Source organism: Populus euphratica, unplaced genomic scaffold (genome assembly GCF_000495115.2).
Source record: "Populus euphratica unplaced genomic scaffold, PopEup_1.0 scaffold12.1, whole genome shotgun sequence".
Lineage (NCBI taxonomy): Eukaryota > Viridiplantae > Streptophyta > Magnoliopsida > Malpighiales > Salicaceae > Populus > Populus euphratica.
Window position 1 is genome coordinate 2,740,270 of NW_011499858.1, and position 24,282 is coordinate 2,764,551.

A 24,282-nucleotide genomic window follows, 5' to 3' on the forward strand; every position below is an offset into this window, starting at 1 on the left:
TCCTAGAAGAGGACCGGAAGAATAGCTAATGTTGCATCATTTCTAGCATTTCCTTTAATTGCCTTCTGCTATCGGAGATGTTATTTTTATTGTTAGCCACTTTTCCTTCTTCCTCTTCAAAATGTTTTTTTTTCAAAAAAATATATTAAAATAATACTTTTTTATTTTTAAAATTTATTTTTGACAACACATCAAAATAACTCACAAACACAAAAAAATAATAATTTAAAACTAAAAAAAAATAAAAAAATCAAAAGCATGGTTAAACCATGACATCAAACATGGATTAAAACAACTAGCTGTCTCCAAGAATATGATACAACTATTTAAGAACCTCACTATGCAATTCCCTTTTTGAGAAACAAAGGATTGGAAAAGCCTGCAAGATTCTCAAAACACTACAGTAGTTCTATTTTCACCTATTATGCCTTACAACTTGGAGCCTGGGATCCCATCTCTTCCATATAGGATATGTTACTATCATTATTCTCTTCTGTTTTTGCATTTTTCATGTACGTAACGAGATCAGAATACATCTTTACCGTTGCCTTCGAAAACTCAGCCAAGGACTCAAAAACTGAAGAAAATCCTCTCTGAAATCCATTTATGGTGATCCCATGTGTCTCTTGCATGCTAGCAAGGTGCTTTCCCTGCTCTTCATCTAGCCTCTTCCTGAACATTTCCAATTGATTTTTCCTTTCAGCTATGTATTCTATGCAGTTACGCGCCGTCAATTTAGATTCCTGCTCAGAAATCTTGGATTCAAGAATCCTCCTCTCTGCTCTCTGGAATGCCAGAGTCCTCCTGTCAAGTTCTTTGGCCAATCCATCAACTTTCCTCTTTTGTTGTTGTTCTTCTCCTTGCTGATTCCATAGGGCATGGATATCCTTTCCAAAGCTCTTCATGGCACAAGCAACAGTCTTACGTGGCAACTTATCTAGGCATGCTAACCAATCATGACAGGTTACTACCAATGGTGGCCAATTTATTCTATAAGGACGGGCTAAAGAGTTGCCACTGGAGCAGAATTCAACTTTTGGAGAAACAAACTGGGATAGCCAACCACCAAGAGCTTCAATGTATGCCTTCTGTGTAGATACATAAGCAGTGAAAGAGGAATGCCAATTGTCAAGTTCTGCCTCAAGTTGAAGAGTAGCGAGACGATGAGAGTCATTGGAGAACTTCCCATATGCTGGAGAGTTGAAATATTTCACTTCAAGCATTACTCGATTTTGGGTTTCGTGGGATTCCAACATCATCTTCCAGTTCCTCATTAGGCTGCATAAGTGGAAGTTTGGATGTCATTACACAACTAATTTGAAACATCCTCTTCTTATCTCCTTCAAAAAAGATCTACTTACCCATGTAGCAGTTCTACAAGTTGCGGCTCCAACTCTTCATCTCTCAATTTCTGGATTCTGTCAGAGATTGATTCCACACTTCGCAGCGCAACTGAGATTCGACTATGCAAGTCATTTGCTTCAGCACATGATTTATCTATCAAGTGGAGGCCCCCTTCAGAAGTATCCTGATTTCTCAAACGAGAGCATTTTCGTACATAGAGTTTCCTGGTCTGCTCTCCAGCCTGAGCATGTTAAAGGAACTATATTAATGTTAATTGAGTGACATCAAAGCAACAAGCATATGCCTGCAGCATTATAGAACTGATACTTCATTGCAAGATATATCAACGGATAAGGTATTGGTATAAGAAAGCCATGTGCCCTTCTAATAAATTTACAAAGATAGCGAACAGGCAACTTGGATTTCAGAGTTGAACGTGACCAATGGGATTTGTAATTAACCTTCACTTCCTCATAAAGTTTCTTCTCCCAAGCATATAATCGTCCAAGGGTCAAGGAGTGGCTCCCTGCATCCATCCCATAGTCATCAAATAGATCACTCTTGAGTTCTGTCCACATGGAAGAACTGACAGAGCTAGATGAAAGGAGACTTTTAGAAGAAGAGGACCGAGATGAGAGGGAACGGCTCCAGGTAATTGATCGGGCAAGCTTATTTGAGCTCTCTGCAACCAGAAGATATGAATGAACTGACAAGGTAATTGCCTAGCTGGAATTTAAGGAATGTGCAACAGACAGAGGAATTTTGCTTTCTTGTAATTAAATTAAGAATTTGACACAAATTTTAGGAACAATAACTAAGCAGAATCTGTGCCATTGAAGCACAGTAACAAGGACGATTATAACAGTTTTGAAAACCTAGTTAAAAGTTGAGAGAAACTATAGAAGTGTTTACTGGTTAATTCTTTACTCCAAGTAAATGATCACAGCCACACCAAAATATAGACATAAATTGCAATCAATTAAAAACAGCACATCAACAAGCAGAAGAACAAAAGCCTACCTTTGATTTCATCCAAACCAGATAGAAATTGAACCCTATTGGCTTCCAGCATCCTTGAAATTTCCAAACCAGAATCATAAGCCTTAATAAAATGGTCCTCAATATCCTTCAATGCTTCCAGCAATTCCCTCCCCTTTGTTGGTGTATCAATCACTCTTAAACCCTTGCTCTCTCCTAATTCAACATTAGCACTATCCCCACTTTTCACATCACTAACCCCACTCTCTTTGCAACCCACATCACCAATTTTCATATCCACTTGTTCATTCTCACTCTGTACTCTCTCATTTACTTCTTCTAGCTCAGGAATCCCCTCCTTCTCTCTCACAGCCCTGAAATCCTCATCAGAGCTTTGACGAAATCCATTTACCACTTCAGTCCTCACTTCATCAAAAGGGTTAAAAAAATCCCAACCAAATCCCCTCTCTGATGATGGCATTAATGGACTCGCCTCGTCATAAAAATGATCACAAACTGCTTCCCCATCTTCATTGCCATAAAAATGTGAGCAAACCCCTCCTCCATCTTCACTGTCACCTTCTTCTTCAAAATCCTCACTATCACTACATTCTTGAACTTCTTGTTTTTTAGTCTCTAACTTGGGAGACACTAAAGACACTTTAGAAACCGAGTCTTGACATGAAATAGTCGCATGCGTGGCTTCAGTTGGTCTTTGTTGATGAAAGTTGGAATTGCAAATAAGGGTCTCTTTAGGGTCATTAGTAGAAGATGTAGAAGGGAAGGTAATAAGGAAAGGAGAATTTGGAGATGAATGTCTTGCAACAAACAACCTTAAAGCCATTGCTACTCCATAAAGAGACTGGTTATATTTACATTGAGCATCTGCAAAAGCATACCTTCTCTCTACAGCGAACTTAAGCAGTCTTTTTCTTTCTCTACACAGCGAGACCACATTGTCTTCTTCTTCTTGCTTTGACACTGCACACCCCATTTGACGCCGACAATGTACTGTCTTGTGACCACAAAAAAGAAGAAGAAGAAGAAGAAAGAAACAACCTTGTTTAGTGTAAGAAACTAGAGATAGATTTCCCTTGGAGGTGCAAAAAATGGTGGATGATGTGGTTGGATGTTAAGGAAAGGGAGGGGTGTCTGAGACTTGTTTTTTATAAATAATTTTTTTCTTTTACAATTCTTAATATGTGTTTTTTTATTTTTTTTTTGTTATTTTTAACATCACCATCTTATATATATATATGAAGAACTCTATCTATCAAGAAGTCTAAAGACATGGGCTTATTATTTTTTAAAAAAACTAAGAACACTTTAATAAAAAACAATCAAACACTCGCGTACGTAATGTTGGAAAAGTGAAAGAGAATCACACAAGCAGATGGTAACTGATAAATTCACAATGCAAGGGGTTTGGATTTTAGTAGAAGAAAAGAGAAACAGCTGGGCCAAAGTCGGAGCAAGAGACAAATAGCTAACTAAAGACCTTATTGGCACCAAACCAGTGCATGTTCCATGGAAAATAATGTTGAATTCAGTACTATCCAAGATTCCAAACAGAGAAAAATGGCATTGGCATAGCACCGACGATGTCAAGATCTTAAAAGCTCTCTGTTTGCAAGATGGACCGAAAAAGTGAATAGCCCTAAACCCCCCCACTTACTCCATTGCCATACATAGAGAGATTTTGCTAGATTTTTGCTGATATTTTTAGCTGGTGTCTTGTTGCCCTAGGCCCATTGAGCGAGTGACTGAGAAGAAAGAAAGATTCGAAGAGTCAAAAGCAATTCTTGCTTTGTTTTTTTTTTTTTTCTGTAGTCACAAAAATCAAATCACGTCAACTTTTCTCTTCAGGAATCAGGATAATGTGAAAACCACTGCTTGACTAATGTTTAACAAGCGGCCCACTCAATTACGGAGTGTTTGAAAACGCCTTTGGAACACTATGGAAAATATTTTTTAAAATTATTTTAATATAATGACATTAAAAATAATTTTTTTTAAATATTCTTTTAATATATTTTAAAAAATAATCATTTTTATACAGAGCACACAGGAAAAAAAGGTAATGCCTATGATCATGGTGAGATTTTGAGGTGGCTGGCTACTCAAAAAGTAGAGTTTCAAAGAACCTTATAGTGATATATTTTTGGTGGGGTTTTGTCATAAATTCACAACAACTGTGTTCATGTAAATGCATAATAGCCCAATTATTTTTCCTTTTGAGCATGAAAGAGACATTCCAAGCACAAGTGCAAGGATGGTAAAAGCAGTGCGAGTGGTTAAAGCACCTTGCGTAGCTCAAGAGTAATCAACATGATTAGTATATTTTTTATTTTAATTCCTTTATATTTCTCTTATTGGTCAAGTGTGAAGCCTTAAAGACTGAAAGATTTTTTTACTGCAAATCTAAAATAACACTCCCAACTATGCAAATACATGCATTTTCAATTTTTTTAGATTACCGATTCATGTTGTTGATTCTTGAGTTTAATCTAGGTCTAAACAATCATTTTTAGATTGAGTTTTGATATTTTCATTGACTAATAGTAGGATCACAGTTTTATGTTAAAATCTTATTCATGTTCTTAATGATTTGAGGTTATTTATTAGTTTTTTTAATTCAAACCTATTGTTTATGTTAATATAGTTTATTAGGGCTAAAAGAGCTTCTTTTGGAGGTTTAAAATGTATTTTTTTGGATTTGACAGTGTATGCTGGATTTTCTAAGCAACCTGAGTTTATTTTTTTCATGTTAATTGAAAGAATATTATCTTGAATATTAGTTTTATATCTCATTTTGATTTGACTTTGGTTTTTGCAAGTTTTTATATCATCACTAGTAAACAATCTAGAGTTTTCATGCACCGATAACGTGTTTTTGTAAGTGTTAATCTTAGAATTTTGATTTTAAATTGAAACCTACTTTTAATAAAAATTATGATGTTTGAGTAAGAGTCAAAACAAATGGATACTTGATTTTTGATATATGCTTGATTGTGAATAAAACAATGCCTTTTATTGTTTGAAATTTGGTCTAGTTTGATGTTTACGTTGTTGGGTTTGAATTTGAATTTTTTTTTATTGTTTTTCATGATCTTCATTTTTCTTGGTTATGTTTTTGTTAGAAAAATTTATATTTTTTGTGTTTTATTTTAGTTTTGATCCATTTTTTATGGTTTAGATTTTAGGTTAAACCTTAGATTTTTTATCTGGTTCTTGGTTGACTAGTGTTTTCAGGTTGACTTGTTTAGGTTAAAATTGCATCAAATACTTAAGGATTTATTTGGTTTGTTACTATTTTGATAAGAGAGATTGTAGCTTAAAGGTATATTTGGTAAACACGTCTTTAGACCTGTTTAGACAATTTTATTTTGAATAAAAATATAGTTTTGCCAGGCTTGATCCTAAAAAAATTCTTTTTAAAATCAAAAATGATTTTGTTTGTTGCATAAGACCCAATTCTTATAAAAAAAATACATTTTTATTTATTAAAAAAGAGAGAGAAATATGTTTTTTAGCATGGTTTTAGAAAATATCTATGTTGATTTTCCTTTATGTTTTTTTTAAATTTACAATAAGTTTGTAAAATTCCTTAAAAATTTGGTCATTATTTCAATAACCCTAAAAAAATTCAATTTATGAAAATTAATGGTCAATATCTTGGTATAAATATTTGACTTATAAGTAGATTGATACTAAAATAACAAGAGTTGACCAGAAAATTTGAAGAATTATTTTAGATATTCACTAATTTTAATTATGATTATTTTTCACCACAATATAAAAGTTATAGAGAATTATTTTGCTTTCCAGAATAGGTGAACCATGGATAGATTTATTCATAGGAGTAAATCTTTATTATAAGTCATAGATAGATAATTGGTTAAGAACTTATTAAACACTTTAAATCATATCTAAATCATACAATGCAGCTTAGTTTACGGTAAGTAAATTACGCTAGAGCTAATATATTTGCTAACCATAACTAGTCTCTTATCTTTAGAATCTTTTGTTAAGACTAATATACTCGGATTTTCTAGTAACCCTAAATCAAACAACTAGGTGGTTATTCCTTGACCCCTGACTCTGGATTTGTCGCCCTCCCATGTGCGACATGTGATATTTAGTATTGTGATATTGATTGTTATTCAAAGAGTTTTTTGTTTGAAAATGCATTAAAATAATATTTTTTAAAAAATATTTTTGACATTAGCACATTGAGACGATCCCAAATCATAAAAAAATTCATTTGAAGTAAACAAATTTTAAAATTTTCAAAAACGGTTTTTAAACACAAAAACAAATACACTCTTAGGATCTATTTGAGAGTGTTGTAAATCTTACATTTTAAAGTGTTTTTTATTTAAAAATATGTGAAAATATATTTTTTTAAAAAATTATTTTTGATAGTATATCAAAACAATCTAAAACCATTAAAAAAATTAAAAATTTTCAAGCATCGTATCAATCATACCTTTAATATATCTCATTTGTGACTTTCAATTATAAATATTATAATAATTGTGGCTTATGATAATTTTAGAAAAATAAAATATAACTAAAGGAAATTAACTTTTTACTATGAATGGCATTGTATGTGGGTATGTGTGTATTTCATAGTTGATGCTTTTAGTTATCATATTCTCTTTTATTATCATATTCTTATGACACAGATCTCAGATTTGACGGGTTAACTCAGTTGATTTAGTTTTTTTTATCTTAATTAGTTTTTTATTTTATTTTTATATTTTAATATCGATTTGATTGAAAATTAAATTTCATAATTTATTTTGTTGATTTTTCATTAGATTATTGTGATCTAATAAGGGGATTTTATTGTACCCGTCCTCGTAAAATACTATTTATTGAAATAGTGCATTGGTTTTTTTTAATTAATCTTTTTTTTTAATTTTATTCTTTAATATTAATTTTTTTCTTATTTAGTTATCACATTTTCATGATACAACCTTGTAATCAAACTCACATCTAAGATTCTTAGGTTTAATGTTACAGCGAGACCCAAGGTTTTTGGATTTGATATTGTAGTCAAACCCATTTAAACTTGAGTCATAAAAGTTTAATATTATTATTAATAATATAGTTATAAAAGTTTAATATTATTATTAATAATATTAAAAATATTATTATTTGTATTATAAATATTATTATTTTTTTATTTTTTTGCTTTTTTTTAATTAATTTTTTTGTTATTTAGTTTGTTAATATTAATTTTTTCTTCTATTTGGTTATCATACTCTCATAACACGAATATTAGGTTTGACAAGTTAACTCAATTAATTAAGATTTTTTTTTAATAAGGTTTCTTTTTTCAATTTTATCTTTAATATCGATCTAATTGAGAATTAAACTTAATGATTTGATTTGTTTTGTTTATTTTCCATTAGATTATCATAATTTCATAAGGGGATTTTACTGTACCTCTCTTTGCAAAACACTATTCATTAGAATAGTGCTTTGTTTTGTTTTTTTCTTTGTTTTTTTTCTTTTCAATTAATTTTTTTTATTATTCTATATTAATTTTTTATATTTACTTATCGTATTTTTATGACAAGACTTTGCAACCATGTTCACATCCAAGACTTCTAAGTCTAGAGTTATTGTTAGACCCAAGACTTTTGGGTCTGACATTGTAGCCAAACCCATTTAAACTTGGGTCATGCAAGTTTAATATTATTATTAATATTAAAAATATTATTATTTTTATTATAATAAATATTGCTAATATAATAATTAATAAATTTTTTAAAAATATTATTAATATTGAAAACAACAATATATTTAATTTGGAAGGTAAAATTAAAAACTATAAGAATTTAGGTCAAATATGTTTAATAATATTAATAATATTATTTTTTCATTATTATTAATATAATAATTATTATTTTAAAAAAATATTATTATTTTTGAAAAAACCATAGATTTGATTTGATCTGTAAAATTAAAAGTTGTTGTTATTGTTGTTGTTATCGTAGTCATCGTCATCGTTATTATTATTATTATTATTATTATTATGATTATTAGTGTTATTTTTATTCTTAATAGTGCTATTATTTTTATTATTATGAAATTTAAAAAAATTATTATTATTATTATTAAAAATATAATAAATTTAATTTGAATGAATTAAAAACTATAAAGACTCGAGTCATATAAGTTTAATAATAATATTATTATTATTTTATTTTATTAAGAGAACCAAACCCTCAAAAATTGTTGCTAGGCGCGCGTGTCAAACTCAAGTTTATAATTATTTATATTATTCTTAATATTTTTATTGTTATTATTATTAATATATTTTTTTAAAATATTATTACTATAAAAAAATTAATTTTAAATAATAAAAACTTATAAAAACTTGAGTCAAAAAAATTAAATATTATTATTAGTAATACTATAAGTATAATATTTAATAATATAAATATTACTTTTAAATTAGATATTATAACTAGATTTTTATAAAGAAATCTAATACTTTTAAATATTAATATGTTTTAATATTTTTTATAATAAAAAATTTAACCCCCCGATACATCAAGTACACCTCACTAATATTATATATAACTCACCAAACCACACAATTTTTCTAAATAAATTTTAAACAGTGTTATTTTATTACTGTGCTACTTTAAAAAGAAAAAAAAAGCCACCAAATATTAGTCTGGCAGGCAGAAAATGGCGGAACAGTTTGACAAGAGAGAATAATGGGTGTGGGGTGGGGGCTATCGATGTATTGAGAATTGTGCCACTAGAAAGTGAAACGAAGGGACAATTTAGTGGTGGTGTAGGGTCTCTTCTAGATTAATGTGAACCTGCTTTGGCTGTTGAATAAAAATAAAAAAACAGCCCAATAGGGCAAGCAGTAAATAAGCTTGTCTGCTGCTTATTAAAAAAGTGGAGAACCACTAGCAGTGGCCGGACAGTGTGAGTTCGCAAGTGTAGAACCACTAGCAGTGGCCGGACAGTGTGAAGGTCTGGTCTCCGTCGCAGTTTGGTAAACGCCATGCATTTGCAGGGGTATATCAATTTAGGGAGAAGCACCTTTCTGGTCAATGTTTGCCACCACATACCATGAAGTACATTGGAAAATCATTTTCTTCATTCTCTGCTTTCCCTTTTTCTAGGGCATCTGATATTGAAGGGTTCATGCCTTCATGGTGCTTATATTTCTTCGGAGTTTGAACGGAATCTGATGCCTGATTCATTCACTAGTCTGACAACCAACCATCCAAGTGGATAGAGAACCTTCACGGCAACAGGGGGGGTAGATTCCAGTTTTGTTTTTCTAGGGCATTCTGTAGATTTGGCCATTTGGAATTTTGGAGGGTCACTATTGAAGTCATTAATTTCTGGATTACGAGATTGTTTTGAGAATGAATTTTTTAATATTTAATTGTTTTTATATATTTTAAAATGTTTTGATATGCTAATTTTAAAAATAATTTTTTTAAAATTAAAAAAATTATTTTAATACATTTCATCCTAAAAAGCACCCGAAAAACAATCATACAGCCTTAAATACACTCACCTCCCCTCTCCATGCTTTCCCCATTCTCAGACACATGATTTTGCCAGCCTTCAGTTCCATAATTCCCAGGTATTTAAAAAGAACAAGGAAAGGAGCGTGGGGGAAGAATTCACTGATTGATGGGCTAAATGCGTGTCAGGATAGAGCCTAACAGTTTCCTTAGTCACAGAATACAAGAGTCGGGTACTGCTCACAATGTCACTGGAAGAAGAACATGCAAAACGCAGGTACATATGCTTTGGGCATCTGTTTTAAATAATTTACAGAAACAACAAAGACTCCAAGATAAAGAGCGGGAAAGAGGGTACAATGAATGCATCAAGAAGTTCGTCCTCAAGAAGGAACCTTCCATATCTACTTTGCACCTCGATTTCCCCAAATCTCTCAGCTCGTGTGCTCAGAAACTAAACAAAATACATGTCCCAAGTTAAGATGTTACATTGTACATTAAAAAATTAATTGAAGGATATCACCTCCTCTCTCCCTCTCTTGAAAATTGCAGTAGATGCCATCATGGAAGTTCCAAGAAGGTTCAGCCCATGGTATAACAGTATTATGTGCCAGCTTTCTTTAAGTGCTATTAAGCTCCATTGGAGTGGCACAGGGGACCAGGGTTTTTGCAGGTAGGTGAATCCCACCTCCCCTAACAGAGACAGAAGGCCCTTTGACTGTGCTAGCTCTGCTCACAAGATTTGCATCAAGAAATACAACTGCTACTGTGATGTCATCATGGAAATGCCGACGGACACCACGGTCAATTTTCTTCAAGTCCGAGTATCTCATTTCTCTTTTCTTAGCAGCTTCTTGCAATGCAGCTTTTATGAGCCTTCGAGCAATTCCCTGTACATAGATTAGGCGACCACTGGATTATAATTTTTGCATTGAGATTTCCTTACATAGCACTTAATATGACTGCTGTCGTCAGAAATCATTCAATTCCAACAATGAAATGCTTGCCCCTCAAGTCGCATGCCAATTTCAATATTCTACAATACAGGAGGCAGAGAGTGTGCAATAGCAAGCTGATGCATAATTCGTGCCAAAACTCCTAAAAATTAAAGTACATCAATTGAAATGCAAGTGCAAAAAAATTTCGCCCGCACTCTAGTTAAAAGAAAAGATTGATGCAATTAAGGACAAAAAAATTCAGGCGAGAAGCATGTACATTGCTTCACAAGGAAATGCAGTAAGCAAAGGACAACAAAATAAATTCCACAATCTATTTTTAGCCAGAAAAAAAAAACAAAGAAAATTCATTTCTAGGCAACATTTGTTAATCTCCAGTTTATGCTTGAATAAATTCTTACATTGCGGGGATGATTTTGAACTATGTCAACTGCTTCTTGATTGCTAAGGTGCTCCCACAGCCCATCAGAAGCAAATATGAGAAACTGATCATGAGGTTGAAGTTCATGCACAGAAATTGAAGGTTCAGAGCTTAAAATAGGCCTCTTAAAAGGTTCACGAAGACGGAACTTTGCATACAGTGGCGCTCTGTTGAATTCAGCCTTCTTTAGATATACATCACCAATAGATCTAGAAATCTGCGGTATATTAGTCACAATATGATACCATGTTAAGATCCACATTAGAAACTCAATTATAGCACTTCATAGCCATTGTGAAAACAGAAAACTATGATTGCAATTGACATAGACAATGGCAAAAGGTCTTTATTTTTTCAGTATGGTCATCATGGTATATATTTATTTTACTTCATTCCAAGTTAGGACTATCATTCATGGAACCCTAAATATTTACTTGGAAATCAATGTCGTCATTATAGAGAAACTACTTCAATGTTGTGTTTTCTACAAGTACCATCAATCAATCTGATTTGTTATTGCATCAAGGCACTACCATGTCTGAAAGCATTCCACCTGTTCAGAACCTAAATTCTAAAGCATGCAATTCTTTTTATCTTCCATCATGTGGAATCAATGATAAACATAGAACTCCATCCCACCCAAAGCCTCCGTTCTTTTGCAGCCATGCTAAGATGGCTTCAATCCACCTCATGTTAGCTTAGCAATTTACAGTAGAAGGGTAAACAAGCAATACATCAACAGAAAAAACCAAAATCTATATCTCCCCAAGATTTCTAGGCAAAACATGAACCTCTTACAGATCCATCAGCACCCAGATAACACTCGTCAGATAATTCTACAGCATAATTTGACTTGCTCCAAATGCAGGCAAGTACTCCATCCATTTATCATAAATGCGACCAGGCACCATGAATTCTAAACAAAGAGAACATAAATTCCATAACCATGTGTACCTTAGAATTCTAAAGCCCAAAAAAGTCATTTGATGCAACCACATTTAACAAGAAGGGCATACACAACAAGTTCAATCTATTTCCAATGCTTCATAGCATTCATGCATCTAATTCTTGCTTCAAATTTTACGATAACACAAGATACCAACAAAGCAGGAAAGTATAAAGGCTAGCCATTTAAAACATCTAAAACAATACACATGCAACAAATTTACCTGTATCAAGCCCTTCACACGCCATACATTATGCTTCAAAACCACAATTTGTGAATCATCAGGATGCAAAGAATGCATCTCCTGTCTGACAGATTCTATTGCCACATTATGCTCTGATGACAGCTGGATGGCAAGAACCTCTCCAGTTGCCTTGACAAGCCTCCCAAGGACAGCTCGGGAATCACCAAGGTTGGCAATGTAGAGGATACCGCCACAAATCACGGCCACCAGACAGCAAGATCCAACAGCTGCAATTTGAGGCTTCATAGGCCACTGCTTGGTGACAAGAGAAAGAAATCCCTCTTCAGTTGCTTGGTATGCTTTCCGAATCACATCCACAGACATGGATTGTTGCTCAGAGGTGAATCCTGCAAGATTAAGCCCATCACCAGAAAGAAGATAAGAATCCCAACCTTAAACCACCCAACTGAAACATGAATACTAGCATCCACTGAATGATTACAGGGCTTATGTTGAACTTAAGGCATCAAATGAAATTCCAAAATAACAGATGGAACCAAAAGACAACCCACTTTATGTATTCAAGACCAATCCCATGCCAAGCTCACAAGGATTAGGTTTCTTACTCTTTAGATGCTGGAAGAGATGATCATTGACATAACGTGATGTCTCCGGCCCACCATGACCATCATATATTCCCACAAACGTGCCATAAGGACCAGAATCAAGAGTGCTCAACGGGCCTGACTCAATCTGACTTTGATCCTCAAGTAAATTATTGGCCTGCACAACAGCCATAGAGAATTCACCATTCATATGCTGTCCGGTGTCTTTGTACCAAAGTAGCCCATCTTGCCGGCCAGCTGCTTCCGAACCTGAGTGGACGTAACGGTCCGAGGATGGCAGCCAGCAGGCCCTCAAAAAGATTATCAACCTTGATAACATCCCTCATCTCACCAGGGCCAGCCTCCAATTCCTCCACATCCAAATTGGATGCAATAACACTACCTCAAATAAATCTCACCAGTCGCCCTCCTGCACACAAAACAATTCGTGTCACAGACTATAAGGAGACCAAAATTTGGAAGCATACACAAGTAAAACCAACACTCTAATTGAATCCAATCAAAACAATTATAAAACGAATTCAACTTCCATCCTAAATTTTGCAACAAGGTCTGAAATCAAAACCCCTTGTCCATCTGTTCTCAAATACCAAACAACCTCGACACTTATTCTAATACTGCCCAGAAAACCACATAAGAACAAAAACATGATGTTCAGCCAAAAAAATTCAAAAGGGTCAAATCTAACTCGACATTCCATACATCAAAGTTGAACCTTTTCAAAGATTTGGCTGCATAGACAAAAAAATAAATAAATTAAGCAACTTTCAAGAAATCAACAAAGAAAAATGATTGAAGGAAAACAAGTACACCATTTACATCAAGTACGAAACATACATAAAAATAAGTGATAAAATAGCAGTAATAACACAAAACTCACAGTAAAAATTAGGTCTCTCAATACAGTTTCTGATCAGCTACTGAATTAAACAAGATGAAAAGGAAGGAGATCTAATGTAAACAAAACAATACATGTGGGTTAGATCTAAAGATCCATCAAAACTATAAAAACAAACAAGAAGGCTGTCTGTTTTTTTCCACTGAAAACACTAAAGTTTCAATCTTTTCGGTTCTTTTTGCGAGAGAATTGAAAGAAGCGGTGATAGAAAAGTGGGTTCTTTTTTCCCTTTTGCTCTTTCAATCTCAGTGTGCGAAGATTGAATTTGAAAGAAGTGGAGAAAAAAACTTTGCTTTGTTCTTCTGAAGTAGACAAAAGCCTCCCTATAAAAGAAAACAGAACAAATTGATGGCTATAAAAGCCAGCAATGCACCTGGCAACCATGGGCTCCACATATATAACAAAAGAAAAATAGAAGGACAATTTCGTTTGATATTGTTTGAACTCGTTTCATGGATTGTTTTTTTTTTAATTATATTAAAATAATATTTTTTTTTATTTTTAAAATTTTATTTTTAATGTTAACATACTAAAATAATCGAAAGATATAAAAAATTAAGTAAAAAAATCAATTTTTTAAGAAGTGGGCTGAATTCCAAAAAAACAAATGTCCCCTTTAAAAATCACTAATGAATTATACGTGATGTTTTTTATTTTTATATTCGGCAGAAATTAGAAACCGATTATTTTTCTTGTGTTCCTTGTTTTTCTGGTACAAAAGATTTTTTTTTCTTATGTTTTATTAGGACAAGAATCTGCGTATTTCTAAAAAACATGGATTTGTTTGTGTTTATAATATTCGAACTCAATCACCATGTAATGTATTGTCCTGTGCTTAAGTTGATGGAATCATTTATTATTTATTTTGTACTATTATTTGTTAGGAAATTTAAAACAATATATTGTTTTGTAAAAAAATAATTTAAATATCTGCACCGTAAATGCTACAAGTTAAGAGTTTCTTTGTTTATTTATGCAATTGCACTCCAAAAAAAAAATAGGGGTAAGCAAAAAAACCGAAAAACTGATTAAATCGAGAAAACTAAAAAAAAAACCAATTAAAATTTTGAAAAAAGTAGGGGTAAGCAAAAAAATTGAAAAACTGATTAAAATGAGAAAATAAAAAAATAAAACCGAAAAAAAAACCAGCTGGTTCGGTTCGGTTTCTGTTTTTTTAACGAAACGAGCTAAACCGGAAAAACCGAGCCAAACCGAGCCAAACTAGAAAAACCAAGCTAAAACCGAGAAAAACCGAGCCAAATCGGAAAAACCGAGCCAAACCGATTTGAACCAGTTTTCCCCCTAAAAAACCGAACCGAACCGAAACCGGTCGGTTTGACCTGGTTTCGGTTCGGTTTCGGGTTTTTTTTTTAAATTTTTTTTTCGGTTTAGTTATTTTTTTTTGATAAAAACCGAACCGAACCGAAAATAATCACCCCTACCAAAAAGACATCTTTTATATGTTTTTAACAAGGTTGCAATCTCATCCAAGCCTAAATCAAAATCCATGTACAAAGAAGAATTTAGTTTTATTTCTTAAAACTAGTTTTTTATTTTCTTTTCATTGAAAGACCTCACAAATTTTAGGTTACACATAAATTTAATTTTTTATTACTGCACTATAAATAAAAAAATGGAGCTATCATAGGCCAAATTGTGCTCAACTAGTAAGAATTATTTAGATATTGTTGTAGCGGTTATTTTTAAAAAAAAATTTAATTAAAAATATATTAAAATAATATTTTTTTTATTTTTTTAAAATTTATTTTTAATATTAATACATCACAATAATAAAAAAAATACTAAAATAATTAAAAAAATCTCTAAAAAATAGTGCACAATAACCAATCCCTTTCATATCACATAAAAACTACTTTAAGAATGCCCACACAACAAAAAATTTAAAAGAAGAAAAGGGTTCATATTGAATAGTATCGATTTCTTCAATGTACGTCCACATAATAATTGTGAAAAATTTGTAGTCACGAATGTCGATTATTTTTTAAAATATTTTTATTTAAAAATATATTAAAATAATATATTTTTTTAAATTTAATTTTTTATATTAACACATCAAAACAATAAAAAAAATAATTTTAAATGTTTCAGTGTTCCAAACACGCATAAATTAATCCTTCAATTTTCTTTTTTTGAAAAAGGATTCTTGATTACCTGAAATTGTTTGGAAATCCAAATCATTCTACTGCCCTAGCAAAGAAGTAAGAAATTACAAGATCAATCAATTCTCGAGGAGAAGGCAAGGTAGAACAACACAAGTTTACTCCATTTACAAATTACAAACCAAAAGACAAAAAACAAAAGTAAAAAAAATACTAAATTGAATACCTGCGATCACCACATATTTCTTTTCCAACGAATTTCTTCGGGACAATTGCATTGACGACGATGGATAGCTAAAAACAAAAACCTCTTTTTCCACAAGAAAAATGAGAAAATCTTGAATCTCCATTTTCTGCTGCTTGGATTCACACTCTTGTTGACTTTGGCTCGAGCCTCCGTACTTGCGAACACGAACATTTTAGGCCATTTTCAGCGCACAAGCAATGCCAAGATTTTTTCCATATCTTTTCGTAGCTAGTCATACGCAGACACCACAACAAGATTTTTGGTTACTTTTGTAATGTTGATTGAAAATTTATATAATTATTAATTTTAAAATTTTAAAATTAATTATGATATATATAAATTGGTTGAAATATTCATGTTAATCTAAAAATTTTTTATAAATTTTTTTTTTAAATTAATCCGCACATAAATTATTTTCTAAATGATTTTAAGATATAGTCGCTTGTCTCATTAATTCATTTAATTCTTTTAAATTAATCCACACATAAATTATTTTCTAAATAATTTTAAGATATAGTCGCTTGTCTCATTAATTCATTTAATATAATGAAAATATTCAATTTTCTTAGATAACAACTTTAAAATCCAAAGCTTGTAAGATATAAAGAGGGAATACATCTTTTTTTAAGCGTATGCCCCATTGAAGATAATTCTCTAAATGCATCGAATCCAAGCATATTTTAACCATAATTAGAGGGAGATTTGTTTTCAGTACAAAAAAATAGTCCCAAAAAACTATTAGTCAACAAGATTTTTGTTTACTTATATAATGGTAATTAAAAATTTATATACTTATTAATATTAAAATTTTAAAATTAGTTATGGTACGTGTAAGCTGGTTCAAACACTTACATTAATTTAAAAAAATTCTAAAACAAATTTTACTTATATAATGGTAATTAAAAATTTATATACTTATTAATATTAAAATTTTAAAATTAATTATGGTATGTGTAAGCTGGTTACTCACATTAATTTAAAAAAATTCTAAAACAAATTATTTTTTAAAAAAAATTAATCCACACATAAAGTATTTTCTAAATGGTTTTAAAATATAGTCCCTCGTCTCATTAATTCATTTAACATAACGAAAATATTCAATTTTCTTAGATAAGGACTCTAAAATCCAAGCTTGTAAAACATTAAAGAGGGAATAAATCTTTTTTTAAGCGTCTGCCCCATTGAAGATAATTCTCTAAATGCATCAAATCCAAGCATATTTTAACCATAATTAGAGGGAGATTTGTTTTTAGTACAAAAAAATAGTCCCAAAAAACCATTAGTCAACATAAAAAGGGAGGCAATTCGAGGAATTCAAGATCTTGCGTGCTGCTTGATTATTCCCCTCTCCAATTTTTTACTCTATCCAATTTCACCATGACATGCATGCTTAGGTGTCCAATTTCGAGGGTCGAAGAGACACGTGTCTGTGCATGTTCTTGAGCAAGTGGCAGACGTTTTATGCATTAGTTTAGCCAAAATCTGATTGACCCACATGCTCAAAGTCTCTTGTATATACTTTTCTTTTCCTTTGCCCCCCCCTTTCTCTTGTCAAAGCATGCGCTGAAATTATGGTTCGACACCCTCTTGGAAGTTCTGTGTATTCCGATTCAGCCAAAATACCTCGATTCACAAGCATAAAAGCACTGTAGATCGATGTTTTCTTTACGTCATGGTTGTGGATTTGAATCCAAAAAACCCCGTATAAAAGCACTTTTGTACATGGATTAGCGTTGATAATTGATGGGCGATCCGTGATATTCTGCTGCTAGAGGTTGATTTTTCTAAAGAGGCGAAGGCGGTGCAAGTATTCTGAACAATACAAGATTCTTATCATTAACTTGATTATTGACTTTGATTAAATTGATTAATTTAATAACATGAGAAAAATACAAGTGATAATAAATAAGTTAAAAAAAAACTAGTAACAAAAAAAGTAAAAAAAACCCGACAACTTATTAATTTAATGACATGATTATCAAGAAAAATCAAAAGAAAAAAAAGATTTTTTTATAAAAATAAGGGCTGGGCGTATTATTCATCAGACATTAGCTGCTTGATTAACAAAATCTTACATTGATGAGGATCATTTAGATAATGATGGCAAAGTTGACAAAAAGGTTGCAACAGGGATTAAAAGATTGTTAACATAAACATAAGCATTAAAATGGCTAAAGTAGAGGTGATATTGACCGCAGCAAGGTGGTCGTCACCTATAGGTGTAGTATAAAAAAGAAGCTGATCGCCTTCTTGCTTGGGGCAGCACAGACGGTACGGTGGCTACTAGCTCGCAGCCTGTCCGGCACTATTTTTCAGGCCATCAATAAAGTGCTCTCTCCCTGGCCATCGTAGGATTGAAATCCCGAGTAAATTCTCAGAAATTAAGTAATAGAATTATTATTTACAAGAAAGTTAATATGATTATGTACTCTCTTATACTTGCGCTTGAATTATCAGTGTGACACGACATTTTTCATTAATATTTCTTCCGCAAACTTGTCTTCTCCGAAGATGTTTACTTTCTTGCCAATGACTCTTAACAACCATCTTGATTCCACGGCGAGCACCAACCCTTTTCACCAGTTACCTGCTAATGCTAACCTTACCTACCAATATCACAACTATTTATTTTTTCAGGTTACAAGGGAAAATTTTTATTTTTTCTATTTTTATTTTACTCTTTGAGGTAAGATTATGTGAGTGAGATGTATGAATACCTCAAATTATTAGATAAACACAGGAGTTTATTTAAGAAGATCATGTATAACATAAGTAAAGACATAATCATCATAATAGCCACTTTTTAAAACTCTACATCTCTTGGTTATACATGTCATCTCTTTTATAATTCATTGATTTAAGCATGAGATAGTTCCATGTTTTAATAGGACTTGTTTTACAAGGAATACCAAGTTGAGAGATAAAGCCTTGATCAAACCTAAATACTTCTACTCAAGACATAATTGTGGGAATTCCAAATCCAATCTGAAGTTTTTCTGATTTCATCAATAATACTTTATATGAAAATCTAAACAAAAACTAGTTTATTTCAATTTTACACCTCATCAAAAGTTCTTTCCATAAATAATGACTTAAAAATTCCATGATAGGAGAGTAAACGATCTCTCCATAACAAGTACACTAGCTTACTCTAATTCTTCAACAAATCTTCTATTAAATGAAAGTGCTCACTAAAGTCATTCTAGTTATATAATAATAGCTTTGCATCCCTCCTCGACAGGTGACACAACACCTACTTTATTAGACACATTACTAAATCAGCATAAATAACTCCAATTCCTTAAAATAAAAATAAAAAAGTTGAACATCATTCAAGCAAATAGACATGAGAACACTCGTATTTTAACCTTATGAAGGAACTGCTCCTACCATGAAGAATATTCTCATACTAGATGCTCCATATATGAACTCTAGTGATAAAAAAACAAAACAAAAAACTAAAGCTTTATCTAATGCTAGCCATAAAAGTGGCTAATGTGATTGATCCTGCATGTCATTCACTTACTTATTAAAAAAGACCCTAGTATGATATGAGATCTATAACTTTACAAGCTCTTAAGAATGAACATTGCCCCCACTAAGTGAGAAAATCTTTATTTTTTCATATAGTACTATACATTTATCTTTTCAAAAATTGTGTGTCTACAAAGATAAATTTATATAACTACAATAAACTTACAACTCTAGAGAACACATATATAATATAGAAGTATCCCAAAGCTTGTAGCAAAAGATGTCAACATTATATGCAAAATCTTTCTAACAACAATATATGGGTTTTCTTGGATATTTTACCATAGTTTATAGCCTGACACTATCATTTACTTTCATGATCTCACTGCCAAACTCATCTCCCATTTTAGTATAAGCATACTAGTTTAAAAAAGTACAATTAAGCTCTTCACTATCACACAATTAGAAGATGAGAGAACCAAATAATATCTTTAAGGTTTTATTAAGGAAATGCATAATGTGAAAAGTCTCTTAAACCTATTGCTATTGATTCCCTAATTAGTGGAGTTTAAAATTATTTCTTATGGGAATAATTGTACATTTTCCCTAACCAAACTTTTTTCAAATTGAAACAGGATATGAAAAGTCATATTTAAGTAGAAGAAGGAAGTGTGAATAAGCAAGAATACCCTTGTTTATAAAAATAGAGAGTAGAGTCTCCCAAGCATGTTGATCTCTAATAGCCCTAATGTTTCCAAAAATAACACTAAATGATCAATTCACGATCGACTGATGCTCATTGAGCTCATAACCATATCTCTAACCACCATGTGTATTGAAGTATTGATTTCAATCAAAGAAAAAGAATTCATATAAGATCCTTTTATTTTAAAGTGCAACATGGACATAAAAAACTCCAACAAATTTGTTTTTTTTTTCACAACAACAACAAGAATGATACCAAGAACCATCTTGCCCTAAAAAAGGAGATAAAATGATTAATTATCAAGGGTTATCTCAAATAGTTTATAAGAAAATAAATACAACTTGAACAAAAAAGAGAGAGAGAGAGGTTGATGTATCCTAAGATGTCTTGTCCAAGATTAGATAGGTTTCAAGGATTGCATCTCTATTTATATAAGAAAATATTTTAAACTTTTTAATAAATAAATCAATATTGTCTTTCTAAGTAATCTCTATAAGTTTTTTTTCATAGAGTTGCTTATCTTCATATCTTCATTGAAATCTTTATTTTTTCAACAAGAATCTTCATATCTTCAAACAAAATCTATATATTTCCAAATAAAATCTCTATATGCCTAGCAAATCTTCACGTATTTAAATAATAAGCTTTCTAAACTTTTATCGTGACAATGTTTTCATTGATTTTCCATTGTTATTTGTACAATTTTTACCATGATGTAACTTTCAAGATCATTAAAAAAAAAAACTATTCTCCATATAGTATATGTTTACATGTGTAATATTCTATATTGACGAGTGAGGAGTTAGCAGTTGATCTTATTAGTAGTGCTGGTTACTAACTTGTTAGACGTGTTTTGGGGCCATGCGTGGCTACCAAGAACAAAGTCGTGAGACTTGTGGGTCAAAGCGGATAATATCTGACAGGTTGAACTCGGTAGTTATATTTGATATCAGAGCTGACTTCACTAACTGTCTGGTTGTGCTGACGAGGTTGTCGAGTTTCTTGAATTGTAATATCCCACATCGGCGGGTGAGGAGTTGGTAGCTGGCTTTATTAGTAATGCTGATTGCTAACTTGTTAGACGAGTTTTAAGGCCATGCGTGGCTGCCAAGAACAAAGCTATAAGGTTTATGGGCTAAAAAGGACAATATCTACCAGGTTAGGCCAGGCTATTACAATATGCATCGCCAAAGAAAACATGCAAGCAAAAGCACATTAACACTCTTGTCTTTTCAAAACTTTGACATGTGAGAAATGCCAGCTTTTTTATCCCTCTCACACATTGGCATACAACAAACTTTACTTATGGGTTATGAAAAAAATGCCAAAAAGGCCAACTCATTCATGAGTTGAAACCATACAAACCTAAAGATAATGTAATCTCTCTTATGCACGATAAGAAGGTCATGCTAACATATTACACTTTGATTAAGTGTTTTAGATATCAAATGTTTGAAAAACTAGGAAGGTAAAACATAGTACAAGTAAAAAAATGATAGCTTTATTGTATGGGGCAGCCTAAACCATAAGATAATTACCTATTTAGCCTACCTAACCCTGTTTTTTAAGCTCTCAATAAATTGTGCTTTTTTCTAACCACTGTAGGAATGAATCCAATCCTATATAGATTCTAAAGATGTCCAGCGACTAGCATATGCCACAATATAGAGTTACTACCTCTAAGAATGTTAGTATGATGAACATTCTCCTATACTTTCACATGAATAATTAATGTGGTGCTACATTTCTTGTCAATAACTATCTTTCCTAACCTATATTATCGTAAGACACTATCTTTCTTGTTAATGGTGTCTTTCCTAACTTGTCTTTTCACAGGGTGCTTATTTTTCTCACTGATGGCTGTTTCTCACCAACTTGTCTTTTTAGAGGGTACCTACCTTTCTTACCAATATATCTCCTTGAAGGGTGCTAACCTTTCTCACCATTCATTATAAGTGCCAAGCTTTCCTACCAATGATGTATAAAAACCAAAAACTCCTTTTTCTACGGTACTTGCTAGGGAAATCAATTACTCTCCGTCATTGATCTATTATCTATAAGGTAAGATCATGTAATCGAGGTGTGTAAATAGCTCAGATTATCAAGTAAATACATAAGTTCATATAAGAACATATAACTATCATAATATTCACTTTTTAAAGCTTTTTCTCTTTTATCTATACCTTTTTCTCCTCCTATAATTTGTTAACTTAAGCATAAAAGGATCCCTTATTATGATAAGAGACTTGTTTATCATAGAATACAATGTTCAAAGATAAAGCCCACATCTAAGCCTATATTTTTTTATCCCAAAATACAGCCGTGAAAAGTCCAAATTCAATTCGAAGTTTTTAGAACTTCATTAATGGAGGTGAGAATTCTTAACCTAACCTGATGGATACTCAATCAAACCAATTTAAACGGGTTAAATATTTTATGAATAATTACTATCCAGTCTAGTTCGAGTAAAACATAAAAAGATAAAGTCGGGTCTCAAGCCTTTTGAATAGGTAACAAATATTGCTCTACCTAACCCAAAACCTGTCATATACCTTACTTGAAATTTATTTGTATACTATTATATTTATGCTTATAAAATTGATATAAACTACATCTTTTTATTAGCTATATATATAGAGTGTTTTTTTCAAAAAAAAAATTAGGATTCTTTCCTAATTCCTATATCTCTTTTCTACTTTTAGTCGCACGAGAGTAAATTTTCTAACATTGTTCGGAAAAAAATAGGCAAACTAGCACTAGCCAAAAAAGATTTTGGAAAGTAGTATAATTTGATAAAAATCACTAGTGGAAACTGTGGCTTTTTAAAAATTCATAGTTGGAAATAGTGATATTATTAAAGAAATGTTTAAGATAGGTTGACAAAAATTTCAAGGAGGAAATAAGAGGAACGATAAAAGAAAGAAAGAATAAATAAGATTTGAAGATGCATTAAAGCTTCGATAATGACACTCTCAATATCATCATAAAAATCTTGACAAGATGAATCCAATAAAAAATCACTTATAGTAATCAAAGTAAACTATTCATGCTGTTAAAAAATAACAAAAGTTCTTCTTATAAAATCAAAATTAAACTTGAATGCCTTTTACTTTAGATCAGATTTATGGACTGAACCGGATAATACAATTGAATGAAAGAAATAATTTTGTATGGATGAGATCCAAGTCCAAATATAAATCGGCAAGAAACAATCTCTTATTGCAGTGATATCTTTATACATTTTTTTCATTAAAAAAACTGTTTATAGTGGGAAATGAAGATTCTGAGAAATATATATTCTTTATCTAATTCCCAGAAATAAAAAGTGTTGGGTAAATAGGTTCATCTCAAACATAAAAGATAGTTAATTATATACATATACGAGGGAAACACACCTTCCCTTATTTCACTTGTGATTAACGAGTTAAAAAAGCCTGTAGGTGCAAACAGCCCAGTATTGATGCTGAATTAGTAACCTGAGGCAGACAAAGATACAATGCTCTCAAATTAAAATGAGAACAAAACCGGCTTATAACAGTTATTTCCCTTTTCTACCCCGGGAAGTGGCCAGAAGTTCAAAATATCTCCGGGAGATAAAAAAAAATAGAGAAATATCTACTGCAGAAAAAGACATGGGGTTTTGAATTATAAGAGCCAGATAATGCACGCACGTCATTGAATATTTCATGACGACTTCGAATCCATGCAAGAAAGAGCCATGCAGTAAAATTCTTGCACAGTGGAAAGCAACCACGGCGACCTTCTGCGGTGTTTGTTTTAACAAGTTGCTTGAGGACCGCAGCTTTCCAATGTCCACTTCTCATGACAATGAAATCGTGGAATTTACCTGTAATATATATATATATATATA

General features: G+C 31.7%; 2 protein-coding genes across 2 annotated transcripts; both read right to left on the bottom strand.

The window, feature by feature from the left end:
* Positions 1-250: 250 nt before the first annotated feature.
* Positions 251-3,515, bottom strand: LOC105124090 (uncharacterized). The gene is made up of 4 exons (XM_011023958.1): positions 2,365-3,515; positions 1,806-2,026; positions 1,362-1,585; positions 251-1,278 (listed from the first exon to the last, which is right to left on the bottom strand). Exons 1-4 carry the CDS (start codon positions 3,314-3,316, stop codon positions 423-425), a joined length of 2,253 nt encoding a protein of 750 aa, XP_011022260.1. The 5' UTR covers positions 3,317-3,515; the 3' UTR covers positions 251-422.
* Positions 3,516-10,026: 6,511 nt separating this feature from the next.
* Positions 10,027-14,204, bottom strand: LOC105124091 (probable protein phosphatase 2C 46). Its single transcript, XM_011023960.1, has 5 exons — positions 13,847-14,204; positions 12,967-13,375; positions 12,380-12,747; positions 11,191-11,427; positions 10,027-10,723 (listed from the first exon to the last, which is right to left on the bottom strand). The coding sequence occupies exons 2-5, from the start codon at positions 13,283-13,285 to the stop codon at positions 10,454-10,456; spliced, it is 1,194 nt and encodes a 397-aa protein (XP_011022262.1). The 5' UTR covers positions 13,286-13,375; positions 13,847-14,204; the 3' UTR covers positions 10,027-10,453.
* Between the last annotated feature and the right edge of the window lie 10,078 nt (positions 14,205-24,282).